The sequence below is a fragment of the Trachurus japonicus genome, chromosome 15 (assembly GCF_045865225.1).
Source record: "Trachurus japonicus isolate A0001 chromosome 15, Traja_1.0".
NCBI lineage: Eukaryota > Metazoa > Chordata > Actinopteri > Carangiformes > Carangidae > Trachurus > Trachurus japonicus.
Window position 1 is genome coordinate 12,175,523 of NC_140921.1, and position 23,142 is coordinate 12,198,664.

A 23,142-nucleotide genomic window follows, 5' to 3' on the forward strand; every position below is an offset into this window, starting at 1 on the left:
ACAATTAAACAACCAATAAACATTAATAAAGACAATTAAGCAAGTAAAGTAAATTAAGAAAATAAGATACAATAAAATGAATTTGAAATAATACCAGTACAATTACAAAAGGCCATACGATAAAAGTGAGTTTTAAGAAGAGATTTAAAAGCGGACACTGAGTTTGCCTGCCTGAGAGATGGGAAAACATCTGAGTTTTATGACCCTTTCCCATTTTTTTTCTCCATTTTTACCCCTTTTTGTAAAGTTTTTTTAGTGTCATAAAGTTGCAGCCCAGCGTCCTGTTCTGGAGAGTTCAGCTCTTATTTTGTATTTCATAGATTTAATCTCTTATATTGTGGTGGAAGGACCGGTGATCATTCATCTCTGTGTGATTTAACTGTAATTTACAGATGAATGGATAAACGGTGAATTGTTATGTTAATGAACATGTGAACCATGAAAGATCTTAAATAAAAGAGAATAATAATTTTAAAAAGAGATGCAGAGATGTGCACAATGTGTGTTTAGTTGTGAACCCCTCCTTCTGATGAATTTTGTCCCTCTGTTGTCTCCGTGCAGGAAGGTGCCACCTCACGAGGCAGAGACGGCGGGCGCCATCATGGCGTTCTTCCTGTCGCTCGGCTTGGCACTGGGCGCCGCCACCTCGTTTGCTTTCCGGGCCATGGTCTAGAGACAGAGAACGGCGAGTAGAGTCCGCAGTAGAAGAGAAGAGAAGTAGAGTAGACGCCCCTCCTCGTCGTCGTGACCCTGAACGGGAGAAACCCCTTTTTTTAAAACTGGACAAAGCCACGCCTCCTCTGCAACCGCCTCCGACTGAGAGGAGGCAGCACAGACGACGAGAAGACCAGAGACCCTCGGTCCTCCACAGCAGATATTTGTCTCATCCAGTCGTCGTGGCGACAATATAAGATGAATTATGTTACTGAATATGTATCTACATATATATATCTATATTTTTTTTATTTCCTCTCCTCCCGTTCTCCTGGGAGACGTTTTTAAACCTGATGCCACTGATCAAAGAGGATCAACGTCGGCTTCTCTGACAGAAATTCATTCAAGTTCAGACTCGTCAAAACAAATCGAAACCAAATGTTTAAAAGGAAAAACATCAAAAAATCAGTTGTAACGGACTCATCGTGAAGAGGAGAGAAGAAATTTAGATGTTTTAAATTTTCCCCTCGTATCAGAAAACAGGCAGATCTCAGGCAGTGAACGAACGACAGCTCGTACACGCTGCATCTCAGAGCCTCATTTATTATAAAACGTTCTCTCGCACAAACAAAATGATATAAAAGATAAAATGTTAGATTGTATGAATAGAGTTAAACACTTTCTGTAGAAACAATTCACGTTCTTATAGTTCAGATGGTGTGTAAATAAAGTCTTAACACTTGTTTTTTTTATACCTGAGGCTCTGAGATCTCAGTGTTTCCAGCTCGTCTGTTAGATTCAACTGTTAGATTCAACTGTGATCCTCAGTGTGACTTTTCTCTCTTTTCTTTTCTTTTTTTTTTTTTTTTGCACATCGGACGTGACACATGAGCAGTTTGTCACTCGGGACTAACTGTTGCAGCTTTGAACTCTTGATCAAGCCAAATACACAAAAGACGAACACGTGGGAAAATGATGAACTTTGAAGGGAGCTCGTGACCCGTGACAAAAACCTCTGCGCTGCGCTCCCTCCGGCTTGCTCTCAGCGTTAACTCGGATCAGTCGTGTTTGTGAGCGTCTTCATAACAAAAAAAAACAGTTTAATTCTCAATGAATGTAAAAAAAAAAAAAAAAGGATGGATGGATGGACTTCAATCCTGAAAGACGAGGTTTTTAATCGACAGCCTGTTCCACAAGCTTCCCGCTGAATATCCACTGTCTTAGAGAGTGTTGGTAAAATTTGTCTTTGCTGTAGTTTTCAGATGAAGTTTTACACTTTTTCTTTCTTTTTTTTTTACCAGGAAACATCCTCTGTTAGTTCAGTTCGACCTGATTCACCAAATGGAAACAGAGGTCACGTCGTTGTTTGTCTAGATTTTAGCCCACATTGTGAAGTTTCTACTGTTGCTGTGTTTTCCTCATAAAATACACAGAGGGGGGAGGGGTGGGGGGTTACCTGATATGAAATGTGCCACTCTGAGTGTGACTTTTTTTTTTAAATCTCACACTATGTTTTTGTTTTTTTTGTTGTTTTTTTAAGCCTGTGCCATTTCCCATCAGACATTTTTCTCATGGACGATTAGTTTTATACCAGAAGTAGATTTTAGTCCTTGTGGCTTAGTTAGTTTTTATGAATGAAAGTTTTTTTGCCTGTTGTTGTGTGATATTTTTTTCTTTTTTTTTTGTAAAGTCTGCTTTAGCTGTACACTATATCATCCATAACTCTACCTGCAAACATCCTAACAGTCTATTTTTTTAAAAGCTCGACATTGGTCTGTTCTTCCACATTGTGTTTTGGTTGATGTTGGCAGGGCACTGACCATTTTAAATGTTACTTACATTGCAGTTAAAACAACTCTATGATATAAAGAAATAAAAAAAAATGTGTATTTTTAAGAGTCTGGCTCCCCCTGTTGGTCGTTATTTGGAAATGCACCGCAGATATAATATAAAAAAAGATGATCTGATGAACTGATGAAGAGTTTCCCGTGTGAAATTAAAAATCTGAACTCAGTGGTTACATGAGGTGATTCAAACAAAAGAGCTCTTCACGCTTTAAATTTTAATCCAGTGGTGGAGAAGTTAAAGAAAAGTACGTGAGTTCGATTCCACAGCCGGTTAATTCAGCTGACTCTCTCCTTGTGACTGTGTAATGAAGTTAACTGGAAAAATGCCTCAGCATTAGTAACAGAGACACAGTCCTTCCTCCTCTTCCTCGGTCACCTCTCACTGACCTCAATGAAATGAGATCAGCTCAGTGACATGCAAGAATTTAATATGAAATACACCAAAGAAAACCAACAATTTCATATTTTATGAGATAAATGTAGCAGCAGCGTTTCAAATTATTGTCCATAACCACATTAAACTTCTTTTTTTTAACCTTTAGCCTCTGCCTGATGACTTCAGACTGTCATATGTGGAAAAGTTTCCAGTTCTATGTCCAGGCTGCTGGTTTGACCCTCAATATGCTTCCTTTAAAGTGGAAAAGAGGTGAATACAACCTCCACAGAAAACAGACATTAAAATGAATGAGGCAACATTATATTTACCAAATGAACTTAAACTGTAACAGTAATTTTATTTACTTTTAACTTAAATATATATAATTTGCCAAAAGGATGTCCAAATATTTGCACACATCTGGAAGCAACGTAAAGGAAAAACCTGCAGACGTTACTCAGGGCTGAAATACAATTCTCCCAACATCAGTTTTTAGGCAATAACTTAATGTACAATTCATATTTTCCTCAAAAATGCTACATTTAACATCAGTCAAAAGATCAGACAGTGGAAAAAAAAAAGTTCTTCCATGTTTTTCCACTTCTATTCTTTGTTACTTTGCACAATAAGTAGCTTCATTTTCTAACTTATTTTCTACAGAAAACATGTAAAGAATGGGATGAATGATTTCTGAGATGAAAGAGAAGCTCTGAAAGAAAGAACAAACAAAAAGCAGCCAGAAGGATTGTATTGATGATTTATTTCATTCATTTAGGTAAACATTTTATTCAAAAATAAATTACCAGAGATATCTTTAAAAGGCAGACAGACATCGTCTCCAAACCCACTCGCCACAATCACAACAGTTTTGTAGCAGAATCCAAATATTCACACGTGTTTCTATGAACGTCCATCCTAATGTAAACCCTACAGCAGCAACTTATCGCTCTCTAACAAACCACAGACTGTTAAGTCGATCAAGAGAGGAAAAAAAAAAACAGCCACTGTGAACTGATTCACTATAAAATGTATACAAAGTTCATTTTAAATATTTAATCCGACATACATGCCCTGTCTGTAATATGTGAACACAGAAAAAAAAGAGAGACTGTACAGTACGAGACTGGCGCTTGAGGTGAGAAATACTGTGGATGGAATCGATGCAGAAAAGAGCTCAGACAGATGTGATGCAGCTGTTAGTGTGTCGACTACAGGGGAGCGTTCAGATTCCTGTTTTGTTGTCGATTTAAAGGAAGCTGAACTGATTGTATGAAGAGTCAGGTGATCTGTTGTCAGAGCGACATGAGTTCACTAATACGACTCTCGTGTCTGTCAATTCAACACAAAGCTGCAGCCGGCAGCTAATTAAACAGGGGGATCCAAGGTGAAGAGCTGCTGGATGAAGCTTAACGTTCATCTGACAGACACGATTATATGAGTGTGATCAATCTTTACTTAACTCTTGCCAAGAAAGCACATAAACATTGTCCACTATTCCTTTAAGAGAAGTTTCAGCTAAAAAAAAAAAGAAAGAAAAAGTTATACGTCTTTATTTCTCCAAAAACAAAGAATCAAACTTATGGCCTCCTATATAAAAACAAAAGAAAAGCAGAGGGGAGCAGCCAGAGCTGAGTGTTGATGTGATGTGATGAAAGGCAGTGGAAGAGACAATGGTTTGAAATGACAACGCTCTCTGGCTGCCCGACTATAGCTGGGCGCTAAAAGCTCTTACACAAGCTCAACGCTACGACTCAGCAGCTCCTAACAGCGTGCAGAGGGCAGGTCTGCTACCACACACACACACACACACACACACACACTACAGGTCCGATAAAACACGTCAGTTCTGAAATTAAAAAAACAAACACAGACCCAGAAGTTCGGCTGAGAGGCCCCCGCAGCTCTCCTCAGTGTTACAATCACAGAGTTATTAAAGGGAGAGACAGATGTGTGCAGATGCTCTGTCCTGAAGCAACCTGAGGCCAGTTTGATTATATGAATGCACCTGGTTCACACACACATACACTCTGCAAGTTTAGTGAAGAAACTGAATGAATGAAAAGCAGGCAGGAGAGTGAGTGAGCTACTAGAGCGTCAGAAGGAAAAGCAGACAGAGATTTGATTTCTTTACTGTCCAACAGTTAAAAAAAAAGCCTCTCCAGCTCGTCCACGATTAGATTAGTACAGTTCATTTACTTTTACTTGGTAGAACCAGTGAACGAACAAACAAAAACAATCAATCGCCTCATTCTTAGTTTTGTCAGTTGATTAGTCACTTGTGCTTGTAGGAAACGTTACTCAACGGGCTGAGGAGAAGAGAGGACGCTGAGCTCTGAACCGTCCAGCCTCTAAGACGTGACGATTAAATGCGGTTTTTTTTTGTTTTGTTTTTTTGTTTTTCAGTTTGCATCCATTGTTGATTTACAGCTGCCCACAGCGGTGTCAGTTTTCCCTGAATTACAGCAAAACAATCCTGAAGCGAGTTGCAGTCCGCTACCAGCAAACCTGTATATGTGTGTGTGTGTGTGTATGTGTGTGTCAGCCTACAGTGTGTGTATTACAGCATCTATCACAGCGCGGTGGCACACAGGAGAAGATGACCTTCCTTCAGGTCCTGTTTTGGCAAGAGGCAGCGCTGCCGGCGGCGTGCGTCTCTGCTCCCGCTCCTTCTCATACTGAAGGTGCAGTTTCTGCTCCGAGGCACTGGGGGGCGATGACGAGCAGGACACACACACGCACCGCGAGGCCCAAACAGGTCCACGCTGCTCATGTGAGAACGGGTCAGTGATTTAATGACGGGCGTTTGTGGATGAAGAGAAGGGGGGGGGGGGGGGGGCAGGAAGGAAAATATAAACAAAAGAGGGTCAAGCTTTGGTGTTGAACTAGTTCCACAGTTCTAGGACTGAACACATTGAGCGAGTGGGTGAGAACGGGGCGGGGGGGTGGACATGACGGGGGGGAGATGAGGAGGAGGAGGAGGGGGGTGACGAAGAGTGTCAGTGAGTCTTTAACTTGGTGTGCTGCGAGCCTTGTTCTGTCAAGCTGGCTCTGATTGAGTTAACCACCGTCTGTCTGACGTTGTCCTCCATATAATGTTCACTTAGCGGCTTCAAAACCTGCAGCAGACACAAATAAAAAAGGGAGACAAAGAAGATTTAATGTGAGAACAGATGACGTCAACTCGGCTGAAAACCGACTTTAAAATAGGACAGAGAAACTGAAAGACAGCAGGTTCGGGAAGAGAAAAAACATGGCAGGTAAAAGAAATAAAAACAAAAACAGGACGTCACAACACGACTGAACAAAACCTCTTCAACTGAAACAAAAACACCGTCAACAAATAGAAAAAAAGGAAAGTGTCTATTCTTTCCACATTGACCAGAATAAAGATTGTTAGAAACCGTTTTGGGCGGCGGCATCCTGAGGTGACTCTGGCCTGCCAGTGTTCAGAGGATTTCTGCGTCCGCATCCAGAGGTTAAAGTAACAATCCGGCACCGTGGGACTGAAAATGAGCAAGAAGGAAACCGGGAAAAAAAAACTGCTGCGGTGGGTTCAGTGTGAGAATAAAATCTAGTCTCTAAGAGCGGCAGGCGGCCGGCGGCTAGTTGGTCTTCTTGTAGTTGTTGTTGTTGTTGTTGAGGGGAGTCAGAGCTCTGAGTCCCAGAGTCAGTCCTGAAGGGAATGAAGGGAGGAGAGTGGCGGGCCACGGCAGGCGCCTCGCCACGGGCGCCACGAGTTTGGAAAGCACCTGAGAGGAGGAGAGCAGGGAGGAACGGGAGAGTTAAACAAGGAACAGGACGGACGGACAGACAGATAGATAGACACTGAGAGAGAGAGAGAGAGGACAAGAGGTGACAGAATCAGAGGAGTGAGGGAAAGGAAGGAGGACGCAGAAGTGCAAAAAGAAAGAAAAGAGGAGAGGCTAAAGGAGGAGGAGGAGGTGCAGGTTGAGTTTTGGCCATAAAATAATGTTTTTCTGTTCCTTACTGAACTAAAAACAATTTGCTATATATCCATGTGTATAAGTATGGATATGTATGTAGTGTGTGTGTGTACATGTATGGGTGTGAGTATGAGTGCATAGTTACAAGTGTGCAGGTAGGAATATGCATGTTTTTTCCTTTAGATTGTACTGTAAGTATATGCGACTGTACATCTCAATGTAGATATCTCATTTAGTTAGTTATTTCTCGTTGGCCTTATGGGGAGTGGGTGGGTGGGGTTGATCTGTTGTTTTGTGTTCTGTAACCTGAAAAAAGGCTCTAAATAAAGTGTTTAAAACAAAAACAACAATTTGCTGTGCTCATGTGGTTTGGTTGTTTCTCTGTGGACAGACGTCTTCACAAAAATAACCTGGAAGTGATAATATGGAATATTTTTTGCATGTACGCAATGTTTTGAAATCTAAAAAAGCTAAATGTTGATGCGTAGCGAGGAAAGGGAGTCAACCGAGGAGAATAACAGGAGAGGGCACGGAGAGGGGAAATCAGGCAGGAAGTTAAAAAGGGCAGAGAAACGGGAACCGGCACCTCTCACCTTTCTAATCGTCTTCTGTGAAGCAGGGGAAGGGGAGAGAAACACAAAACAGAGAGAGGGAGAGAGGGGGGAGGTCAGAGGAAACACGAGGGCTGAGGTTGTGGTGGATCCCAAACACTGATAAAACTCCAGAGAGATAAGAAACACAAACGTTCACGCTGTCACACGCCGACCGAATCTGTGGTCAACAACTGAACCAGGAATGAGGAGAGAGCAGGAGAAAAATAACAGGAGGTGCTGACAGAGTGTCGGAGGGCAGGGGAGGTGAGGAGAGGGTAGGAGAGGGGAGGTGAGGGGGCGCCGAAAGGTGAAATCAAACAATGGTTCTCTTGGTGAGATGCATGATGGGATGCAGAAGAAGGAAACCTGATAGGAGTTTGTTTCTCAGACTTTTTAACACCTACAAATCAAAGGCAACAAAAGGAACTTAATGTAAAAATCGAATTAATAAAACAAACAAACAACAGAATCCGAAGGTGTTGACACACACACGCACAGTTAGATATTGTTATACGCTGGGAAAGAAAGAAAATGAAAATTTAAAACAATGCCACTCGAATCTTAAGCTTTAACTTCAACAAAAACCAAAAACTAATCTCCCACTTTCCTCAGGTCAGATAATGTTTATCGATGCAGCGATGATCCTTTAACACAACAGGACAACAGAACACACATCACATGTTGGAGAAACACACTCTACCTGCACATGTTAACACATTTCTGGTTAAATCTCTACTCTTATTTTACCCAGTAGAATCTGGTTTTTGTTTTAATTGTTAAGTGCAGAAGCTATTTTTTTGTTTTGGTCTAAACTGGGGTGTCAAATGTGCGGCCCGCAGGATGAATTTGCTAAGTGGTTAAATTACATAGAGGACAGAAGAGGCATAATATTGTTGTAATATTGTTGCACATATTTTTCTCAAGAAATTAAGGTTGTTCATCATGTTTTGTCAAAGGACAGTTAATTAACTGTAAAAATCTTAATAATGTACGTGTACTTCTTTGCAATAAAAGGTAAATATTTAGCGTTCTCTTTGTTTATAGGTTATTACGCTATTATTTTACTGGTCCAGCTCACATCAGATCAAATTGCGCTGTTTGTGGCCCCTGAACTAAAAGGAGTTTGACACCCCTGATCTAAACAATATGAAGTTTGACCAATACTGTATTTTTAAAGACAGATACAGAGTTAAAAAAAAAAAAGAAAAAGTTATTAAACTTCTGGTGCAAATTATCTTATAACTGAATCAATTAACTTCTACCAAACCAAACATAAACCTCATGTCTGAATATAACAGATACACACACACACAGCGACAACCCACCTGTTCCCAGAGCGTCTCGGCCACCAGGTCTATCAACGTTCCCACCTCCCGAAACTCTCCGGAGTACTTCACATACGCCCAGACGCAGAGCGACAGCAGCGCCACTCCCATGACCAGGTTAGCCAGCACCGCCAAGGTGCTCAGGCCGATGAAGCCCGTCACCCCGGAGACCACGTAGGTGACGAACATGACCGCGAACAGCGTGGCGGGCGTGCGCGCCGCGTAGAAGATGTTTTTGCCGTCGTTGTGTTTGGAGAAGTTGGTGAAGGTCTCGTCCAGCTCCGACTCCAGCTGGTTCTGGTAGCGTTGGCAGAACTCGTCGCCGCCCATTTTCTTCACAGACCGAAAGAAACGTACGGAGTGCTCGCGAAACTCCTCGTGGCAACGCTCCAGGTCGCCCGGGGCGATGTATGGCTTGTCCCCGCCACAGACCTGAGGAGGAAGGACACGTCAGTGACTGAGGAGGCGGTGAAGACAGAAGACAAGCACCTTTAAGTACGCTATAGGCCTTTCCCTTTTTCTTTGTGTGTTCAGACTCCAAGGAAGCTGCTGTATTGTGTATTATCGTGTAATCGAATCGAACCGAATCTAATAATCGTAATCGAATTGAATCGTGAGGCCAGTGAAGATGCACACCACTAAAATTCACCAGGTCACATTTTGCAGGATTTTAAACTATTCAGGGATCCAGAGACTGACCCTGAATGGAGGCATTTTGCCCATGAAATTTGAGACAGTGCAAGTACATCACATCAGTACATCACCTACTTGTGCATGTGCAATCAGTAAATTTGCCTCTTTTAAAGAAAAACTGGGGAAACATTGAAGTGGCGACTCAAAGAATCTGTTATCTGTCATTACAGGTGTCAGGCAAATGTGTGTGAGGATCATGAATTAAAAGGAAATGTGAATATTTGCTTTGCAAGTTGATTTACAGTGCGAGTCCCTAAATTTTCAGCTTGTGCTTCTAAAATTTTAAGTTAGGGGGCCTCTGTGCTCCTGGTAAAAAAAACATTAGACTGGAGAGTCCTGCTATTCTATTAAAGTGCTGCAAGTTTCCTGTAAACAACACTGAAAGTGGGCCATGACTACGCCCTGGTGTCATTCTCAATGACATCTGATGGTCTGACTTCAGCTACCTTCATTATAACTGAAGTGACTGTGATTCATGAGAAGACGGTGATTCATGAGGATTGTGTAACACAGACATGTCCCTACCAGCTCCATGTTCTTGCTGTACATGTCTTTGGCTCCTGCCACAGCTGTCAAGTTGTTGGCTTCTGCTGTCGCCTGACAAACAGGAAAAAAAGAAAGAACAGGTTTCAAGATGAGAATTAATCCTTAAAAAAAACACACAACTCTTCAACGAATACTTCAAGAAGATCCTTCAGGTTTTCGGAGTGAGACCAACCTGCAGCATGGACTTTGGGTGAGGCAGCTCCTCACCTTGGTAGATCTTTATGTAAGCCTGTAAGAATGTAAAACAATACAGATGATCACACCAGTGTCTCATGGACAATGTTACTATATTCTGGCACAGTAACAAGGACTTAAGGCACAAAACTGGTGTCACACTTACACAGTTGTAAGTCACTGTGAGTAGGAATAAGCACACCTGTGTTCTTCACTTCTATCCGTTAGGTGTCCATGTTAAACTAAATGGAGGTTTGACTTTCCTCCTCTTCTATAGTGTATCAGATTTTTTTTATTCCACTGTGGCTAACTATCATAGCCATTTTTTTAATTTATTAACCCTAAGGCTTTTGTTTGTGTGTTGGCAGAGTTTATGTTTTGAAGCTTCATATTCGGCCTGTGATTTGTCAGTGTGAAAGCTGGAGAAGTAAAATCCTGCCGGACCTTGAAGTACTCGAGGAGATCTCTGCAGGTGACTTTATTTCCTCCGATCTCCTTCTCTACCAGTCGCTCTGGGGCCAGGAGGAGAGGCACCAAACTGGCCAGCTCCCTCTTAAAATCAACATCGATGTCTGAAACACAAAACACACACCCTGATTGTCACACTGGAGCGCACATGACATTTTAAGCAGCAAGCAGCCTTCAGCCATCGTTCTTCATTATTCATTCATAGTTCATGTTCCTGTTTTCCCACCTTTCAGCCTGCCATCAAAGTACGGGTTGGTGGCCACCTTGAGGCCAGGATGCGGCAGCAGGAAGCAGCCGATGTTGGAGAAGCAGGAGTGGATGTGCTTCCTGACGTTTTGCAACTCCTCGTGTTGGTTCTGTTTAACCTGTGTCAGCAGACAACAATATACTCTTCTCAGTGGAAGTGAAAAGCTTATCTGTGTCAGATGTGACTGATGAGCGACTATGCACACACATGTCGTGCTGAGCAAATTTGTGCACGCCTGAACAGATAATGTCATTAAGTGTGTTTGCAAAGAGAGGTGTGGTGTCTGGCTGTGTGTGTGTGTGGCAGGAACAGTGAACCTGTGACCTGCTCCATAAATGTGCAGAAGTATGTTGAATACTTAGAAACCAAACTGCCAACTTGATTAAATACAGTTGTTCACACCTGTAGTCTTTTATCCAGGAAGGTGTTGCCTCCCTCCAGGCCGTAGTAATGTTCATAGGGATAACTCCAGTCCCGAATCAGGAACATCAGCGACTGAAACACAAGCAACACTATCTTTATTTTGGGGGAAAAGAATTACAGCGAAAATCAGATCATGTCATTAGATTTCTATGCTTAAATATTTTAAAAAAGAAAGACAGACAGTTCCCGTTGTCTATTCTAATTGAAATCATATCTTTCATTCTGCTCCGATCACTTGCATGCACACTTGGTTAGCAGAAGCAGCCAGTACCTGGAAAGGTTTCAGGTAGATCTCCTCCATTGCCAGACGACCATATTCTGTGAAGAGCTGCATACCAGAGAAAAACTAATTAGAGCCAGAAAACAGAGAGAAACTGTAACAGACTCTACTGCTGATTTCTTTTCCAGAAGTTAGACAAACCTGCAGATGCTGCAGGTCGTCCTCCTGTATGTTCTGGGACAGATTGTACACCTGAAAAACAAAAAGGAACAAAACAATATGAAACATAAATATTGATAATCTAAGAGATAAAAACAACGGTACATAACGGTTTATTCTCAAAACAAAATGTGCTTTGCTTCGCACCTGTACGGAGCTGGTCATCGTGCTGAGGGCGAACACGGTAGCACAGTCCTTTATGGTGGACTGACTGTCAAACGCTCCCTGAGTGTCGACCAGGAGAACGGCTACCTGTTGGGACAGGATACAACAAATGTATCATCATAAAATTCATCTTGTAGACAAGCAGAGTGTGTTTTTATGTGTATTTGCTTCTTGAAATTTTGAATTCTTACATGTCAAGTCATATCTAACTATGTATAAAGTACACAACCACCTGCTCCTGCGTTGTGTTTAGGCCAAGAAAGAGCCAGCACAAAGAGGATTTCTAAGAGGATTTTGCATCTTTAAAAAAAAAGTAACATGAAAGTCACTACATATCTGTAAAGGGAGTAAATCTTTGGAATAATCTTGACTATCAATTAAAGAAAATGTATAAATCCAACATAATTGACAAATAGGGCTTTATCGTGACACATTGGAGAACCTGGAAGTCAAGCTTGTTTGTTCTTAGTCTTCATAATATTTATTCTGTCCAGTTTTGTCTTGTTTTGTTTTTTTTTGCTTTTTATCTTCATCCTGTACTTGCACATCTTGATGTCAAAAGGGTAGCCTAGAAACTTTTTGGTCCATGTTTTACTGACTCAATGCATTTCACCCCATAATGAGTTGTTCTTAATTGACCAAAAATAAACTTAAACTCAATCTAACAACATTTAATTTCACATGAGGTTCATTTCAGGACTTTGTGCTTTGTTTGTCAGACGTCTACCTTGCTGCCGTCTGGCTTGTCGACCACAAACACTTCGCTCCAGATCTGAATTCCTGTGGTCTCCCTCTCGCAGCCTCCCCTCCAGGTGAAGCCTGTCAGGGGCTCATCATCACCCCCCATCCACGTCTCACCCTGAACGAAGAGGGAGGAAAAAAGGAGGAAGAGAAATAAGGGAAGAGATGAGGATTGGGTAAGGGAGCAAAAGACAGACAGACAGACGATCAACAGGGGTCGAGAGAGCAAATACAGTATGAGATAATGGGTCGGGAGGAGGAGGAGTGAAAAAAAAGGGCCACAGGGCAATAGACTGAAGTTCACAAGCTTTTGGCTCAGATCAATACATGAGGAAATGTAACTTCACCAATAGCTGCTGTTGTGCTTTATCTTAAAATCACCCTCATCAGAGAAAAAAAGAGTGTGTGTTTGTCTGTGACTGATCCAGAAAAAGTATTTAATGTATTTTTAATCAAATATAGTCATGACATACATACACTAGAGTGTTGTTTCCCTTTATTGAGTGTGTAAAGAAGTTAAATCTCTAGCTAATCATGTTATATAAGTACTTTTCTCTTGTCAACCTGTCTGACTAGCCCATTGATGTCACACTTGGACACCCGCATTGCAGCATAGGATCTTTTTTTTTTTTTTCTTGTCCCAAGGGAGTCGTATACGGGGAGGGAACTAGTATGGGATTATGTTTACGAGAATTGATATGTTTGTATGTATGTAAACTTTTGCCTTTATAACCGAAAATGCCTCAATTAAAGTTATTTAAAAATAATAATACTGTCATCATGGTGTCTAACCCCCCTCCAAACAAAAACAAAAAAGGAGCTTCAACTAACAGGGACACATTGTGCCCTTGCCTATATTTCTGTCTGGCATATGGAGAGAACCACAAACAGGAAACGTATAAATAAGGCTGAAGAGCAAACACCTGATTTGCAACTCAAAACAAAAACCAGCACTGATTCCTGGTGACGACATCACATCACAGCGGATCTCTCTTGCATAACTGACCACTATCTTATGACCGGGCAAGATGATAGTTTGTCATTTGATTAAAAACAAATACCTGCAGTGCAACGATACTCCACATAAACACATGTCTGTGGTTTACGATTTACTGCTCTGACTGTGGTACAGTATATAATTCAATATAAAAGAGGCACGGGGTGAATAAATAGCCTCGGTGTGAAGGGGAAAAATGTGAACACGTGCAGATCTGGTCAGACTTGCATGAATAGCCGTGTTCATGCTGCCTAACAGCTGTGAGAAAGGGTCGTTACATTCCTCCATCTTTTCTGTGGGTGTACGCAAGTGAGTGTAAGGTGATACTGGCTGATCCTGTGTGGCAACTAAGCTGCTGCTGCTGCTGCTGCTGCTAGTAGCACTGGAGGACTAGTTGTTGATGTGTCGCACAAAGTTATTAGACCTTCACAGGAGTGCGTCTGCGTGTATGAATTATATGGGTATGTAAATTCACTGCTTTGTGAAAGTTGCATGTCACCAACAAAAGGACAGACTCTACACACACTCTCTTGAAAAGACAACATAATTACTCTGAGCAATAAAGAAAAGTACAACACTTGTGTACCTAACAGGTGGAGACTTGTTAAACCTTTCTTGTTTTATTGATGCACCAAGTTCGTGTTCATCTTATTCACCCGGCTGAGTAAGAGTCTCAGTATGAGACCCGACAGGAGACACTTGTCTTTGCTTGTCACACACGCTGTGATCTCATCTGCTGCGCGTCATCTAGTCCACCTGTTTTCACAATCTCAACCGACTGCAAACGTTACAAAATAATATTAAGGCCCCACAGGAGGCGGCACGAGCTGTGGTAGATTCACTTAGCACATGTAAACACCCCTCCAGCAGGGGACTCTCACAACTGGTACAACTGAGAATAATTACCTTGAATGAACTTACGACACTGTGTACCAACTTTAAAAGTACACCTGTCAAGCCTGATGTAACACAACGGTTCCAATGTGGTTAACTTTTATGATGCCTGTGATATTCAGTTTATCATTTAATTGTCTTTGAGCATTGAGTTCATAGGGAGTTACCCCCTGTCCTCTGTCACCCTCATATTTGAAAATAGGGAGGACAAAAAAAGTAGAAACACCTCTAAATATAATACCTTCTCCTATCACTTTAAAAATATAAACATATTTGATTACAGTATTGCATTACAGTACATTGTAGAGCAGGGGCGTCAAACGTGTGGCTTGCGGGCCAAAACCGGCCCATCAGAGGGTCCAATCCGGCTCATGGGATAAATTTGCCAAGTGTGGAAAATTACAGAGACAGAAGAGGCATAATATTGTTGAAATTGCAGGTATTTTCCTTAAGAAATTCCAGGTTGTTAAAAAATGTTTTGTAAAAGAATAGTTATTAACTGTGAACATCTTATACTTGTACTTCTTTGCACTAAAACAAAGGGAAAAATTTAGAGCCCTCAATATTTATAGGTTATTATGCTATTATTTTAATTGTCCAGCCCACTTGAGATCGAATTGTGCTGTATGTGGCCTCTGAACTAAAATGATGGGATGGTTGCAATAAATGCATCATATGTAAACATCTTTAAATGGTATGGGAAATGAGCATACAGATATATGGTTCATATATAGGTTTGGTTGGTCTAGTCCAAATAGTGTTGAGTAAGAGAGAGAGAAAATAAATTGTTGTAATTGCCTCCAGTCTGCTCTCACCAAGAAAGTGGCCGCTACACTATACAAAATTCATGAAGTGAATAACTAAACGTGTCTTTGTATAAAAACCGCTGTGATTCTTCAACAGATCAATAGAAACAGTATGAAAACCACGCATCACCTCACCTGACAGTGCATGAACCGCAGCATGAAGTCCAGCAGGAAGGACTTGCCCTTGCGGAAAGCACCGGCCACAGACACAACCACCACTTTCAGGTCCTTCACGTGATCTTGCAGCAGGATCTTCTCCAGCGCCGCGGCGTCCAGCTCAAAGCTGTGCTCATCCTCGTTGGCCAGGACGATCTGGATGGGCCTGGCCTTCTCTTCCTCTATCACGGCCTGAGGAGGACATTAGTTTGAAATCAGTCAGACAGACAGCTCTCGGGGGCATTGAGAGTGGTTCATGTGATACCACTGTGCTGACGAGGCAAGTTTGATGGAGGAGACGGAGGAACTGAAAATTACACTGAGGCAACTCAGACAACAGAGCAACAGGGAGTCTGGTAGAAAGCAAAGACGCAGCTTGAATTCAGGATTTTCTGAGTAGAAGAGCAGAGTATTTGTTTTTTTTCCCCCTTGAGAATAAAAAGCCTTGGGGATATTAGGATAGTTTGATAGTTTCAGCTTCTACAATGTGTTCTGCTGCTTAGATCATAGTAAAGTAGGTTTGGAAAAAAGCTACTTGAGGAATTCACTAGACTCAGTGAAATTATGTTCTTTTCTTTACAGATCAAACACCTCCATGAGAAATCCAGGAAACAATTTTCAACAACAACACCAACTGCCTTTAAAGCAGATATCAGTGGCACGGCCGTTTCGGCTAATGCTGTGTTCAAGGCAGGCTTTTGAAACCGTAAGTTACAGCTTCAAGTCACAACTACGACTTGGTAGCGTTCCAGGTAACCCGTAGCTCGTGTTTTTACCGTCCTGTTGTCTGTGAAAGTTCCCTATAACGGCCACTCGTAACTTCCGACCCGTGAACTCGTACCAGATCGAACTGGTATGACTTCACAGGAAGGAAAAACACAAAGTACGAGTTTCCTTGAACGCACCATGAGTTAGCAGCCCCCCGCCCTTGTCAGGCATCAATTGGTCCTCGTGCTACGTCACCACATTCACGCGCATCCCTTGGCTGCACACACAGCCCTTCATGCCGTTCTCTCCCCTCATTGGATAACACTTGTATCCCACAAGGAAAATTTTCTCCTCGGGTTACAGCAGAGCAGAGTGACGGAGAGACTCGTGTTTAGGCTGAAATACTTCATGTAAGTGATTGCTGACGGAAATAGGACTATTTAGGACTTATATTAACAAAAACATTCCACTGATATCTGCTTTAATGAATGGTCTTTAAAGGGAAAGTTCAACATTTTAGCGAATTCACCTACTGCCATAATCCCAATAGTCATAGAGGTGGGTTCACTACCTATCGGTGCATGTTGTTTTTAGATCGGCGGGGCAGAGACGCAAGCTGCTCAGCAAATACAATGGAGGTGAACGGTACTTTTGCATTTCCCTCTCGTAATGTTACATGATTTTTTCATAGCGTGGTGAATGTGCAGGTCACGACTTCTCCAAAAGAGCGTTTTGGAGTTGTTGGATTGTGTATTTGATGAGTTTGATGAGTTTGATGAGGGACAGGGGACCTTGTATCTTTCACCTCTATTGTGTTCACTGAGCAGCTCACGTCGATCTCAAAACAACATGCACAGCAATAGGCAAATTTGCCAAAATGCTGAAAGAAAAACTATCCCTTTAAAATGTTTGGTTTGTAGTCATAAATGAAAGTGTGTGCTTGTCAGTAGAAAACAATTTGGGAGGAAATGCATCAACTCTTCACCTCATCTTCGTGAATCCCTTCATCTGGTGAGGGGGTGAGGCTGGTGTTTTTGCCCGAGTTCGAGGACGTCCTCCTGGGAAGAAACTCATCCTCCAGGTCTTCGGGCTTGGCTAAAGGGGGCTTCTGTTTATGCCGAAAAATAGGAACATCTTCCACACCGCTCAAGCCTTTGGAGAAGAAAAAAGAAAGTAGAGAGAGGAAAGATAAAGTTACACTGATACACAACTCCATGCTGCATGTTGGTGCTGCTGCATGAGGGATGTAAAGTGAGGAGGAGGAAGAGAGGAATGTGGAGCTGGGGTTATGTGGTAAGAACAAAAACTGCTTTTCTAAAGGAGCGAGTTTCATTGTAGTAATTTTGGTTATGTGAGAGACTGACTATTGTTTTGAGTTAAAGAGAACGTGTAATGCCCTACATGGGTCAAACCATGGACAGGAATCTTTCCAGCATACTGTGCTGCTGGGCTAAATACTTTTATCCACTCTGGTCTACCCATCTAGGTCAAGCTTGAAAATAGCCTTGCACTGAAAAAGGACATAAAAAAAAGTGGCAACAAGGACAGTGTTTTCACTTTTTTCCCCTCTCTCTCTCTGTTTTTCTGATGCATCTGTAAAGGTCTTTCCCTTGAATCTAAAGCACATGTTTCTCTTCAAATGTCATCATCTCTCAAAGTCACAGTGCCACAGCAGCAGTTTACTAACACAGTACCAGATGAGAAGCCTGTTACTTTCAGAGTTGCAGCTTACAAATATTTTTGATGAATTTGCGGATGATTTTATCTGTAAATGGTTTGTCTATAAAATTTCCCAACAAAGTTCCTAGGCAATCTGTTAGAGAAAAGGGAAAAATAGCTCATAATCCAGAAACTGGGACAAGGATGATCCTTTTTTGTATTTTTTGGCTTGAAATATGACCAGTCAGTCAATTATCTAAAATATTATTTTTCTGTAGATCTATTGATTAATGCAACTCTTCATCATCCCCTGCTTTCTATCCTTAAGGAAAATGTGTTCACATGACACCACTGGTGCAGATAAATACTGTACAACTTCCACGGCCACGTACCTGACATAAAGTCTACTCAACAGGTAGAACAACACGTAGGCTGCCTACTACACATTTGCTCATTCAAATACGTCAATGATTATCCATCGAAACGTACCAAGATGTGCCTCCACCACATTCAAATCAGGTTTCAGCAAAGCAGCAGGAACGATGCCTTTCAATTTGGTTTCTGTCCTTGTTAAAGCACAGGACTTGTACCTTCTGTCACTGATGTCCACAGGGTGTCCCAGTTATAAAATGTAGCTTACACATCTGAAGAAACCAGTGCTACAAGCTCATGTTAATATCACATCACAGACGCAGACAGACCTTGAATACACCACCCGTAACCAAACACACTCTGATGGCAAATAAAGATGGCACACACGATAATGAAGACATGCATTTGGAAACTTTTAATTTACCCTCCACTAATTAGCCACACAGATGCCGATTAGGGCTGCAAGCAACTACTGATAATTGTCATTACCAGCAACCTGCTGATTATTTCCTCAAATTCTGTCCCCTGGCTTATTCATCTTCTAAACCATCTTCAAACCAGTTTTGCCCAAACTACAGTTCAAAGATATTCATTTAACAAAATATAAATAAATCCACACAGGTGTGATTAAATATTGTTTTGGTTATCATCTAGGAGCCACAAACAGCGCAATTTGATCTCAAGTAGGCCGAAAGTGCCTGTGAAAAATTCTTGTAGTTAAAGATGAAAAAGCCATCAAATTGCTTATTTTTTCAATATTGTACAGTCTGAATAATTAATGAGAAAAAAAGTTGTTGTCCTTGCACAAACGAACAACTTTAAAAATGGATATTGAAACATCATCGACCTGCAGAGTGCTGCAGATCCCCACAGTGCAGCAACAATGCTGAGCTGCTGTTTGAAGAGCTGCTGTAAACACTGGTGCAGTTACAGTAATCTGCTCAGCGCGCACACACACACACACACACACACACACAAACACACTATTAGCCCTGCATGTTTCCTCAATCTGTGGCAGTGCAAGGTTCCCATCCAACCCAGAGCAGCACTCAGCAGGATGAAGTGGCACACAGACTGCAGCCATAGAGGAGACTCACACAAAGACACTATTCTGCCCGGGCTGCGAGCGAGGAGTCTGTGCTGCAGCAGAAATGTGTGCGAGGGAAGAAAAAAAAAAAAAAAAGCACAATAAGTAGCAAGGAGGCATAAACAGCCCATGAAAAACCATTAGCTTTGCTGATATGCACTCACCATTACTCTCACACTTCATGATAAAGTGGCTGATGCACTTGTCCTACTCCTCGGCTTTCAGAAAAAGGAGGGCAGGACTAAAATTAGCCACCTTATTTTTTTTTTTTTATCTTATGGAGGCACTGAGCAGATGTTAGTTGCCTGGCCTACATGTTTTCTTGCCCATACACTCCACACACACACACACACACACAGAAAGTTACGAATGAGGGATGAGTTTGTGCAGTACGACGCACACACACACATCCACTTCCAGATCTGATGGGCTCCTATCTTTAACTATGCATGGCATGAACAGTGTGCGTCTGTGTGGAAGCCAGCCTACATCTCAGCACTGCGTCCCAGATCAGCTCCCCTTTCCCTTTCCCTGGACTCCTGCACTTATTATACCTGACGCAGACTTTTGATACGGCCTTGGTCCACTTATCTGGAGCAGCTGTCTAAATACGGGAGGTTTCACACTTTAAAAAAGGCAATTTCACTGGCCTTTAAAAGAGGTTTAGTGAAGTGTTAAATTGAAAAAAGCCATTGGGAGTAAAGTTGCAACACAGAGAAAAATACTCAGCAAGAAAGATTATGCAAGATATTTGCAGATTCCCTGTAAATTACAACAACGTTTGACATTTTCATTTGGAAAGCAATGGAGAGGACTGGCACTTTAAGTATTTGGAAAGCAGGCACAATTTATGCAAAAATCTCTACTGTTGCAACACTGATCATTAATGCCAGAGCTTCTCAAGCAGGGTTTCAACATGCTCCTCTAGCCTTCCTTGTGACTCTCACAGGCTGCGCATTTAAAGTAATTTGGGGGGAGAAATTGTGTTATTTAGTTGTTTATTCGATGTGGAGACAAGAAGACCGCTGCAGAGGCAGAGTTTATGAAAGAGAGCAAGCAAGCGATCGACTGTAGCTGATTAAGATGCAGGTGCACTGACTTCCCTGCCTGCACACCAGCAGCACCCAAACGACAAACCTGACTCGGCCTCTTTGGACCCGAGTCAAGCAGGGCAAATGTTTAGTTGCAGCAAGAAGCAGGCCAATCGGGAGACTGTGTGAGGACAAAGTCAAGATTAAGAGTGGACTCGGTCAGTGAATGGTGTTTCCACAGAGTCAGCTGACTTGGATGAAAGTAGACATAAGGGTTATCATGATAAGGGACTCCTATATCAGCGATGAGCCCTGGAGAATGACTATTAACCATTTGCTTACCAGACTGGACAAGGTTCAGAGAAGGGTAACAGTATGTTAATGAGTAAAACTGGCTGGTTTTCACAATATACTGAAGCTAAAAGGGAAAATTGCTCTTTTTATTGATTAATCTGCAGATTGTTCTTTCAGTTAAGAAACAGGCCTGTGTCTGTGACGGTGACATCTTCAGATTTGTCCGACCCAAGCTCCTAAACTGAAAGGAAACTGTTTACCATCACTTTAGATAAGCCACATAATTTAGAGGCAGGAAGTAGCTCATTTCCAAGTAAATTTAGTTGGCTCTACAAAGTGCTTGTAATGCTTTAGGCTAAATCCTGTTCAAGGATGGCAGCACTGTAATGCGGTGAGAGATCAATATTTATACGGTTTAGGCTATGTCATAGTTTCTGAAAGAAAACCCTAAACCACTAAAGCTCAAGTTTAACAAGGCACAAAGGGGTCATTTTCTTATTTACTTTGAAAATCTTAGGAAAACAACATCATATTCCTGTTCACAAACTAACATTAAATATTAAACCGAGTTGAACACCCTGTCAAAACTGTAAAGAACATACGCAACAGGAAAGAAAGACAAGTTGATTTGTTCTGTTGTGATTCATGGATGGGTTCACAATTAAGTTCCCACTTAAGTAAAAAAAAAAAAGAAAGAAAAAAGACTGGGGACAAAATCCACAGTTCCAGAGTTTATTTTGGATCTATAGACGTTTGAACTAGTCAAGCTAGACTGGAAAAAAAAGTGCTGTCTGAGCAACAGCAACAAAACGTTTCAGTTTCACTACAATGTGTGACAACCAAAAGCATAGGCTATTTCCTCATTTTTGAGAATGATATACGTCATTTGTTGTTGAACAATTGACTGGGATAATATTCAATACTAAATTTAATTGACCACTTGTTGCAGAGCAGATGCTCCTCTATATATCTTACATTACCAGACTGCTAAATTCTCATTAGTATTTGGTGATTTGGTCCTATCACTTGCATTGATCAGAGCTAATTAAACCTGTTTCAGTGGGAATGTGAGCACCTGACAAGTGTTTAAAAGACAGACTTGTGATAATAGTGTGAACTTCTCCTTGTATTTATATATGAAAAGACTACACACTAACACATCTTGTTATATTCAGTGGACAAAATTAGCCTTGCAATTACGGGGATAAGTCCTCTCCAGGCAAACTGAACAGACTAATAATAGGCCACTTAAAAATATCCGAGTCATTAGTGGGATGAGAAGATTAACGTATGTGAAAACCCCTTTACAGCAAACTGGTACAAGCTGGTAGACAGTTACAAAGTACACAAAAGGAAAAGGAAACAAAAGTACACAAAGATGTAGCCTACATATGTGAATTATTATATTTTTAGTTAGTCTTATTCTATTTTATCTTATTTTCTTCTGTTCTCTTTAATTTTAGTATTATTTAGATCCTGTTCACCTCTATATTAATATATTAATCACTCTTTTTGTTGATTTTCCTCTTAGGCTTAGACTTTATTATTGTCATTGCACAAGTACAACGGAAATGGTTGCAATCCCATACGTGCAGAAAGAATAAATAGATTTAAAAAAAACGTATTTTCTTTTTTTAAATTATTATAGATAATTTTAGATATTTTTTTTTTAATCTCACACACACCATAGCTACATATTGCACATTGGTTTAGGTGCATTCAGGGCATCAATGGCTCTTGTCTTGGGTATTTGTCCTTAAGAGCCCTGTAGCCTAACGTTATCTCCTGCCTGATGGCAACAGCTCAGGAGTTTGTAACGAAGGAAAATCAATAAAAAGATCAATAAAGTAATTCCTAATCTGAACAAAAAGGAAACTACTGGCACGCGTTATGGTTAGGCAGGCAAGCACACGGATAAACCCCGCCGGTCCTGGTCCTCCTGTCCCGGGGCCAGGTGAAAGTGACGGCTCGGTCGGACACAAAATGAGCCGACAGGTGTCGCGTTTGAATTTTTGTATCCGGGTCAGAATTAGTTTTCAAAACCCCCAAAGAGTCCCACACAGCGAGAGAGAAACAGAGAGCATGTTTTCACACTACCAACGTACTTCCGTGTAGTTAATTTTAAAATAGTTTGAACGGTGTTGATGGCGTTAGTTTAACGGTCGAGTGGAGTGTTGTTGTAGCATGGTAACCACGTTAGTTAGAACACCGCGGGTCCGGTTTCCAACTGACAACACACACAACACTGGCTAACGGTAAAAGCTTTGGAGAGTTTGCCGAAGACAAAGACAGACAGAAACAAAAACACTTTACATTTTAACTCCCCCTTCAGCTCAGCTCGGGCTTCTTGTCCCCGTATCGGTTCACGTACACACTACACACACTCGGACACTCGATAAAGTCAATAGCCGCTGTTTACCTTCGTCAACGGCTCGGCTTTTGCGGCTGGACTCGAAGTGATTTCTGCTCCTCAACCCGCTCACCTCCGCCATCTTGGACTACT

At 41.6% G+C, this 23,142-nt stretch overlaps 2 protein-coding genes across 5 annotated transcripts in view; one reads left to right on the top strand and one right to left on the bottom strand.

Moving 5' to 3' along the window:
• The window catches only part of LOC146973278 (equilibrative nucleoside transporter 1-like), a 43,776-nt gene extending 41,226 nt beyond the window's left edge, over window positions 1-2,550 (top strand). For 3 of the 4 annotated variants that reach the window (XM_085799610.1, XM_085799612.1, XM_085799613.1), the window contains exon 13: window positions 562-2,550. In XM_085799610.1, the coding sequence (XP_085655736.1) occupies window positions 562-673 (112 nt within the window). In that variant the 3' untranslated portion in view covers window positions 674-2,550. The remainder of the gene's footprint in view (window positions 1-561) is intronic. The other variant, XR_015037742.1, reaches the window with a different exon arrangement.
• Window positions 2,551-3,647: 1,097 nt separating this feature from the next.
• On the bottom strand, window positions 3,648-23,142 carry LOC146973279 (atlastin-2-like). The gene is made up of 14 exons (XM_085799614.1): window positions 23,059-23,142; window positions 17,182-17,348; window positions 15,468-15,680; window positions 12,622-12,753; window positions 11,877-11,981; window positions 11,712-11,762; window positions 11,562-11,618; window positions 11,270-11,362; window positions 10,847-10,985; window positions 10,597-10,724; window positions 10,151-10,207; window positions 9,958-10,029; window positions 8,740-9,171; window positions 3,648-5,993 (listed from the first exon to the last, which is right to left on the bottom strand). Exons 1-14 carry the CDS (start codon window positions 23,129-23,131, stop codon window positions 5,874-5,876), a joined length of 1,839 nt encoding a protein of 612 aa, XP_085655740.1. The 5' UTR covers window positions 23,132-23,142; the 3' UTR covers window positions 3,648-5,873.

Coding starts and splice junctions, on each gene's coding strand:
- LOC146973279 (XM_085799614.1), bottom strand. CDS start 23,131: ATGGCGGAGGTGAGCGGGTTGAGGAGCAGAAATCACTTCGAGTCCAGC. Junction 10,986..11,269: donor TCCTGGATAAAAGACTACAG/GTGTGAACAACT, acceptor CTGCTGACACAG/GTTAAACAGAACCAACACGA. Junction 5,994..8,739: donor CCGAGACGCTCTGGGAACAG/GTGGGTTGTCGC, acceptor TGTCTGCTGCAG/GTTTTGAAGCCGCTAAGTGA.